This window comes from Delphinus delphis, chromosome 18 (assembly GCF_949987515.2).
Source record: "Delphinus delphis chromosome 18, mDelDel1.2, whole genome shotgun sequence".
In the NCBI taxonomy this organism is placed as follows: Eukaryota; Metazoa; Chordata; class Mammalia; order Artiodactyla; family Delphinidae; genus Delphinus; species Delphinus delphis.
In genome coordinates this window covers 4777658-4786640 of record NC_082700.1, presented here as the reverse complement: position 1 = coordinate 4786640, position 8983 = coordinate 4777658, and the positions used below count along the sequence as shown (strand labels likewise).

At 45.4% G+C, this 8983-nt stretch overlaps 1 protein-coding gene across 1 annotated transcript in view; it reads left to right on the top strand.

The window, feature by feature from the left end:
• The first annotated feature begins 219 nt into the window (after positions 1-219).
• The window catches only part of USP12 (ubiquitin specific peptidase 12), a 76654-nt gene continuing 67890 nt past the window's right edge, over positions 220-8983 (top strand). Inside the window, exon 1 of the mRNA XM_059995909.1 lies at positions 220-461. Coding sequence (XP_059851892.1) covers positions 414-461 — 48 coding nt within the window. The 5' untranslated portion in view covers positions 220-413. The remainder of the gene's footprint in view (positions 462-8983) is intronic.

Sequence of the window (8983 nt, the reverse complement as noted above, 5' to 3'; positions counted from 1 at the left end):
GGGAGTGGGCGGGGCCCCGAGGGGGTGGGCGGGGCGCGCCGCCGGGCAGTGCAGCTGCCAGCAGGCCGGGCATTAGGGCCTCGGCGGAGCCCGCTCCCCAGTGCGCTGGGCGGGGTGTGCGGCGGGCGGCTTCGCGGGCAGGCGCGGGCCGCGAGGCAGCGGCTGCGCCCTGCGCCGGGGAGGAGCCGGGGGCGGGCGGGCAGCCGGCAGGCGGGGGCTGGGGCCCGCGGCAGGGAGTGCCGGAGCGCCGGCGGCGACGACGGCAGCGGCGGCTGAGCAGGGTCGGTGCGTGGGTCCGCGGCAGCTCGGGGTCCGCCCGCTGGCTGCGGTGCGAGCGGGCGGCCCGGCTGCCCTCCTCCCCCGCCCGCCGCCGCCGCCGCCGCTGTGATTGGGTGGAAGATGGCGCTGGGCGGATGGAAATCCTAATGACAGTCTCCAAATTCGCCTCCATCTGTACCATGGTAGGTGAGGCGGGAGGGCGCGGGCGGCCCTCGTCCCCGCCCTCGCCGCCCGCGGGGCCTAGCGCGGGGACCGTGGCCGGGAGGGGGCGGCGCGGGCCGGGCGGGGGCGGTTGGACGGCGGGGCGCAAGCAAGCGCGGAGCGGCCCCGGGAGGCTGGCGCGCGAGGGTGGCCGACGGGGGCGGCGCGGGTCGTCGGTGCCCGGGCTCGGCCGCGGGTCCCTGCGGCGCCGGGCTGTGGGCGCGCGAGCCGGGCCGCGGGCCCGGCCGGGGCCGGAGGTGGAAGTACACGAGCGGCGCCCGCGTTTCCGTCCGGCGGCGCACGGGTTCGGGCCCGGCTGGCCGGGCCCGGAGGGTCCCCAGCGGGCGAGGGGCTGCGGCGGGAAGGCAGGGTCCCCTTACCGGCCGCGAGGGCACGGAAGTCGGCTCAGGTTTCCTCCCCGCGCCTCTGGCGAGGCCGAGTCCCCGCCGGCGCCGAGGGGAAGGGGGTGTGTGTGAAGGTGGAAACTTTAAATAAGTGCTGTCGAAAATTTCCCCTTTTTCTCCTCTTCTGAGAGGAACAAGCTTTCCCGTGTCCAGCTGCGTGTCAAGGTGGCAATCTTGGCTTTGGGAATCCACGTTGATCTTCAAAGCAGCTTAAGCGTTCCTGTCATCTGTTTACTTGAACGCCCCAGACGCATCAGTGTGTGGCTTCAAGTGTTTCTGTGCAGGAACTGACGGCAAGGGTTGCTGTCTGTGTTTTACTGGGGCTTTTAAATCGACTTTAAGGGAAAAGTACTAATGCCTGTGGAAAAGTCCCGAGTTGAGCAAAACGTGGGTGCGTTTAAATCTTGGTGTTTTGTGGTTGGTCAGAAGAACCAGTTTTCCACACGGTGGGGCGAATTCGTTTTATTAGCTCCTTATGACTTACATCTTGCCATCTTAAGTATGAGCCATCACAGAAAAAAAGTTATTTTTCACCACGTGGGCCTAGTGATGATGTTATTAAAGACTTCTGAAATCTCTCCTTCTGTTTTATGGCTTATCAGACCTTTTTATGCATGTGGGAGATCCCCCCCCCCCCCCAGCAATCTTCCATTTAAGGGTGGTACGTTTCATATACCTTTCTTTAAGGAGCGGTGAATCAGATAGAAAAGATGCTTTAGAAGCAGATTCTGTACTGCACGCTGAGGAACAGTATAAAAATGGCTGAAATCAAGTGGGATTAAAGTCTACAGTATTAAAGACATCACACTGAAGAATGAATCATGAAGAATCCATTTCCTCAAATGGATGTTTGTCTTTCTTGCACAATTCATATTTTAGGAACCATTGATGTTAAAGGGACTGTATTTTTTTTAATTTTCTTTTTTTAAAAATTAATTTATTTTTGGCTGTGTTGTGTCTTCATTGTGCTTCATTCGTTGCGGTGCGTGGGCTTCTCATTGCGGTGGCTTCTCTTGTTGCGGAGCATGGGCTCTAGGTGCGTGGGCTTCAGTAGTTGAGGCTCACAGGCTCAGTAGTTGTGGCTCGCGGGCTTTAGAGCGCATGCTCAGTAGTTGTGGCGCGCGGGCTTAGTTGCTCCGCGGCATGTGGGATCTTCCCGGAACAGGGCTCGAACCCGTGTGCCCTGCATTGGCAGGCGGATTCTTAACCACTGCGCCACCAGGGAAGCTGAAAGGGGCTGTATTAAAAGGATTTCCAAGGATCAGGTAGATTAATTATTTTTAGATATGCCAGTTTTTATTGTCTTTCTAAAGGAATGTGATAATTAAGTCTTTGAAAGTGATAATCTTACCAGATTGCTGAGCTACACAGATTGTCAGGTCATAGTTCACTGTCAAAGTCTAGAGTTTGTGGAGTGATGTGTTGCTCTTCACTGTTTCATCCACTCAAGTATATCAGGTATACATTTAGCACCTACTACGCACAAGAGGGTGTGCTGAGTGCTGGGGATACAGCAGTGATCAAGACAGCCTCTGCTTTCATAGTGTTTACATTCTAGTTAAGAGAGACAAACAATATTCACATAAACGTATTGATATATGCTCTAATCAGGTTAAGAAAATGAGGCAGAGAGAGATTTGCCAAGTCAAACACTGAGTAAGTGGGATTTTGATCTCAAGAATTTTAGACTCCAAAACTCTCTCTAGGGCTTCCGCTCAGGTGCATTAATCACATGCGGTGTGTGTGTATTGTTGGCAGATAGGGAAACATCAGTGGCCGGCCAAATGAGATTGATCCAAAAAGTAGTGTTAAAATTGTATGTGCCTGTGTTCATATTTGAATACATTCTGATGCGCTCCCAAGGTAGTGCTAAATATGTCAAAGTATCCTGCAATCTTATTCTTTAAAGAGAACTTCAGTCTGTCTTCTGAGATACTACAAAATCGACAGTCAAGAAAAGCAAAGGTATTTATCTCTGTGCCTTTGTAGATTTCTGACCTGGTCACAGCTGTCTCTCAAGCAGGTAGCCTTCCTTGAATAATCTTAGCCCTGTCCCTCCCCACCCTCCATCCCCCTCATACAATTTCACAGCAGTTTTGTGATCTCAGTAGCACTTACCATACTTGCTGTGTTGTAAATTTTTCTGTTATCTCCTTATTGGATTCTGAAGGCCTTAACCGAAAGGACTATCATTTATTTCACAGTTTGGTGGAGCAGTACCTTCTGCATACAGTAAAAGTCCCCCCGCATCCTTCATTTCTTCTGCTGATGTCTGGGGGCAGTAAGTTTGGTTAAACATGCCTGAGATTGGGGTTGTGTGTGGGGTGATGCAGAGGAGAGGGGCTGGTCCTAATGAGAATGATCTCTCAGAATCAGCAGCTGTGAAAACGCTTATAATGAGTTGACGTTTTATTCTATAAATAATAACGTTGACATAATTTTTTCACATGTCAACACAAGGTACCTGGGCAAATAGCAATACCTTAATAGGATTAAGTAACTGTTAAAAACAAATCTCTTTTGATGTGTCTTATTCTAGATCACAGTTGTTCCTCTGACATGCGAAAGTCAGTTAAGTTTGTTTCTCTTAAGTTAGTGTTACAGCCTGACAGTGTGAGTGATTATGTTTAGGTTACAATGAATCAATTTGCAGGGTTCCTCTAGAAATGCCTCTTGTTGTTTGCCCATGAAATAATTTCAGTGTCACGTGGTGCTTGTTTTGCTGATGAAGTAGCTTCAGACTTCAGGGCCTGGTGCAGAGTAGCTACCTAATATTTAATATTATACCTCATAATTGTGAAATAATGGGGAAAGTGACCGAATGCATGTAGAGGAATGGCCTGTGTTTTGAAATTGAAGTGGAAGCTGTAGAGCAGCTTGTGGTGGCCCAGGAGTAGAAAGTGACCATACGGGTCAGGGTTGTTAGGAAGCACAGCGCTGGGGGCTCCACGGATGTGAGAAGCACCCTCGCTTCCTGTTTGGGTTGTAGGAGTCCTGGTGGGGAAGGGCGTGCAGGGAGGGGGTTGGATAAAGGAGAAGTCGTTGCAGGCGAACGTGGTCGATCGTGGGGTGGCCTGGCTCCTTGCCCACCCTCAGTCACTGGGTGTCAGCTAGATCCCCTAGAACATGGTGTCATTGAAGCCAAGGCCACAAGTCTGCTGCTTGGTGGGTCTGACAGGTTTGCTTTGAAAAAGCCTGTACCCAGCACAGCACCCTGCGCGTGGGAAACTTTAAGCTGACTGCACTTACTGCAGGAAAGTCACAGGTGAGACTGGCTCTTTGTCTTTTCTTATTGTTTGAGTCTCACTGGGGTCACTCACGCAGAGTCAGGTGCGTGTGTGGTCAGTGCAGTTTATCATTCCAGAGGGAGGGGCGGGAGGAAAACTTCAAACCCCGCGGTGCCTTGCTCGTCGGGGTGCGGGGTGGGCTCTTCATGTAGTCCGAATATTAGAGTAAATGATAGCAGCCCTTGTTCCTTCTTGAGAAATAGGGTGGCTGTGATTCTTTTATTAGTGAAATATTTAATTAATTTTTATTAATATTTTAGTAGTAAAAAAGTGTTTCCTGTGATGGGAACATTCAAAGTGAGTTGCCATTGGTTTAATAATTTTGCTGTTTTTGTTAATTTAGGAGAGATGAAAACTTCAAAAATAAGGAGTCTTCTGTCATATAAATGGTTGGATAAGGAATGTTTGAACATGTGTTTGAGGACCTTAGCAGAGAGATCCTTTAGAATAAGTTTTATTTAAGCCTGCTGATCATTCGAATTTGGCTAAAATACATATTGGACATTAAAAATTGCACATTCTCATTATAGAAAATTTGGAACGTATTCTATAAAAAAGAGTTTGGAAACTCTTAAGGCAGCAGAAAAGAAAATAACTTACTTTCCCTCCCAGAGCTTGTCTTGCCTATTTTTAATTTATTTTTTAAATTTATTTTTAATTTATATTATTTATTTTTGGCTGCATTGGGTCTTTGTTGCTGCGCACGGGCTTTCTCTAGTTGCAGTGAGCGGGGGCTACTCTTCTTGCGGTGTGCGGGCTTCTTGTTGCGGAGCACGGGCTCTAGGCGCACAGGCTTCAGTAGTTGTGGCATGCTGGCTTCAGTAGTTGTGGCATGCGGGCTCGGTAGTTGTGGCTCGTGGGCTCTAGAGCGCATGCTCAGTAGTTGTGGCACACGGGCTTAGTTGCTCCGTGGCATGTGGCATCTTCCTGGACCAGGGCACGAACCCGCGTCCCCTGCATTGGCAGGCAGACTCTCAACCACTGCACCACCAGGGAAGCCCTATAAATGATTGTTGATACCATCATTTTGGGAATGCTAATTGTGTTTAATTGATTTTCTTTTACCTGTTTGACCCCCTTCACCCATTTCTCTCCACCCCCCCACCTCCACCACCTCTGGCAAACACCAGTCTGTTCTTTGTTCTATGAGCCTTTTTTTTTTAAGATTCCACATATAAGTGAGATAATATGGTATTTGTCTTTGACTTACTTCACTTAGCATAATACCCATGATATTCATCCATGTCGTCGAAAATGGTAAGACTTTTAGTCCTTTTTTATGGCTGAGTAATATTCCATTGTATACATGTACCACATCTTCTTTATCCATTCATCCATTGATGACTTCAGGTTGTTTCCATATCTTGGCTGTTGTAAATAACGCTGCCTTGAACACAGGCATGCATTTATCTTTTTGAGTTAGTATTTTTGTTTTATTTGATAAATATCCAGAAGAGGAGTTGCTGGATCATATAGTAGTTTTATTTTTAATTTTTTGAGGGACCTCCATATTGTTTTCCATAGTTGCTGCACCAACTTACATTCCCACCAACAGTGCACAGTGTGGTTCCCTTTTCTCTACATCCTCACCAACACTTGTTATTTCTTGTCTTTTTGACACATTCTGACAGGTATGAGGTGATATCTCATTGTGGTTTTGATTTGTATTTCTGTGATGGTTAATGATGTACAGCATCTTTTCATGTTACTGTTGGCTATGTGTATGTCTTCTTTTGAAAAATGTCTATTCAGATCTTCTGTCCATTTTTTGATCGCATTGGTTTTTTTTGCTGTTGAGTTGTCTGAGTTCTTTTATGTATTTTGGATATTAATCCCTTATCAGATATATGATTTGCAGTAGTTTCTCCCATTCAGTAGGTTGCATCTGATGATGTTTTAAATAATATAAGGTGCGTGGAATTAGATATAGTTAAATATGAATTATACTTAGTTTCCTAGTTTGTTTTTTTCTTGTTTGTTTGTTTTTTTGCCCACGCCGGTTGGCTTCTGGGATCTTAGTTCACGGACCCGGGATTGAACCCTCACTCCCTGCAGTGGAAGCATAGAGTCTTAACCGCTGGACCACCAGGGAGGTCCCCCTGTTTTTTTTTTTTTTTTTAATGTTATAGAATTTATGGAAAATTACGGTCCAAAGTAAATATTTCTTCCTTCAAAAATATTTACTGGAGGTTAGTGATATCACCATTTTATTCATTAACAGGCTAATCCACGCTGTTTACTTATTTTTGACGTTGTTTTCTTTAACGATGCCATTTTAAAAAAAAGATTTGAGGGACTTCCCTGGTGGCGCAGTGGTTAAGAATCCACCTGCCAATGCAGGGGACACAGGTTTGATCACTGGTCAGGGAAGATCCCACATGCCACGGAGCAACTAAGCCCTTGTGCCACAGCTACTGAGCCTGCGCTCTAGAGCCTGCGAGCCACAACTACTGAAGCCCGCGTGCCACAACTCCTGAAGCCCAGGTGCCTAGAGCCCATGCTCTGCAACAAGTGAAGCCACTGCAATGAGAAGCCCAAGCACCGCAACGAAGAGTAGCCCCCACTCGCAGCAACTAGAGAAAGCTTGTGCACAGCAGCAAAGACCCAACACAGCCAAAAATAATAAATACATTAAATTAAATTTAAAAAAAAGATTTGAATTTGTACCCTTTTTGAGATTCTGCATTTATTTTTGTGGGTGTGAGTGTGACCTTGAACAAGTTACTTCGCTGTGCCACGGTTTTCTTGTCTGTAAAATGGGGGTGAAATAATGTCTACTTCATAGGGTTATAGAATGGTACCTGGCCCAGGGTTAATCATCTGTAGTGTTTGTAGTTATTATTATTACCTTTGTAAAGTGACTTGCTCCCCTCTATGAGGTAAGGACTCATTGGCACTACTAATTCTAGTAACCAAAATTGAAATTTTTAAAGTAAAATGCAGTTATTTTAGTTCATTTTCATCATAAGAAAAATTAGTTTATTAATACTATATGCCTCTGAGAAAGCAGACATTTACTTTGAAGTTAAGTGAGCTAGATTATTATATTGCAAACTAAGAATGTAGATTATCTTTTTTCCCTGTTTTGAATATTTTGTAGAAAGATTTTATTCCTTTCGTATGGGAATAAAAATGTTCTAATTTGTAACATTCTCAAATATGTTCTAGAAGTTTAGATAAGTTGGGAATACTACTTTTAGAAGAAAAGTCTTATTTTTTCTACCAAAAAAATAGCATACCAACTTTTTGTCATTGTTAGAATGAAGTGTGTGTTAGCTTCAGGCCTTATTTCCTTTCAGATTTTCCTGTTCTTTCCTGAGGCCATATTGTTGCACTTGATTCACTCATGCCTCTGCCCCCACTGGAATGATATCTCTTGTTGGCCTGCGGTGCAGTTACCCAACCTGCTTTTTTTAGGAGAGGATTATTTGAATATCTGTAAAATAAGGTGTCGGTAGAAAAGGGTAAATGCTAGATGTTGTGAGGCGTTAATGGGTTGCTGAATTTAAAAATTTAATCAGAGACCCAGTATTGTTGAAAATAACTATACATAAGACTTCATCATTTAAAACCTTGTGCATAGAAGTTGTATTAGAAGGGGAGAGACAGTTTACATACGTAATTCGTTTTGGAAGAAAACCTATGAAGTCTTTACTTTCACAGAAGTACTCAGTCAAGAATGTTGTGATATCATGTAGTGTGAAGTACGTGATATTTAATGTAGAACATGATTGCGTGAGGTGCTGTGTATCTTCACTCTCCTGTGTGTTCACTGGCTTATCCTTTGCTGCCGCTGCTTCAAAAGAAAGATCATTAGCTTTTCCTAAGAGTTGTGTGGTGTCTACGGAATGTCTAAGCGTGCTTAGAATCTCCATCTGTAGTCGTCCATGCATCTAAAGCTGCATGCCAATAACAATTTATTTCCAACTGAAAACAAGAAGTGGATGTTCTTCCAGTGATAACAGACAGATGTTCTTATTGAAATGCTTCGTAGGTGCAGGAACCAACCAGCATTTCCTCCTTGTGAATAGTGGTGTACTTTAATGGAGTTAGAATATTATTGCCTTTGATTTTATTTTAGTGCTTTTTATTTCAGTGACCTAAGTAAGCCTTCTGCCTGATGGTAAGTATATAAGTGCTTTTCATGGAAGGAGGGGTGGATTTATTATTTTTAAGCTAATAGCGACGTGTTCTCTGTCTTTTGTTTTTTTTTGTAAAGTGTCTTTCTTCATGAGTACTTTCAGGAAGCATTCGTGGAGGCTTGCATTCTGTCAGGGTGTATGTGGGTCCTGAGAATACAGAGATGACCATGATAAGCTCTGGTCTTACAGAGCTTCCCATTCGGTGTGTCCCGAATGGGTTATGGTCGTGCAGAGAACACCCAACTTCTGGTGGGTTTTCCCTGTGAAAATCCAGCCTTCACCTGATGACCACACTTGAAAATCTGCATCTTCTTTGAAAGAAATCTGCATCTTCTTCACTTGTCTTCTTCTTTGAAGACACTTATAGATTGCCCTTTTCAACTGAAAAGATGTAAGTGGACTCTTCCACCTTTTCTGTCTCTCTGTTTGTGGTTTGTTCTATTACCTTAGTCCTTTCAAGGTGGCATGGCTGCCTTGCCCTTCCTTTCTCGTGTCCTGCCGTCTCTCTCTCTTGGTTGCAGTGTTTCACCCCAGATGTCACCATCTTTCCTTTTTACTTCTGGGACCGCACTGTGCTGATTATACCACCTCAGCGTGTTCTGTTAATGATGACCAGGGTCATCTCGGCAAACTTGGTGAGGTGGGAGGTGACTTCTGTAGTTTTCAGCTT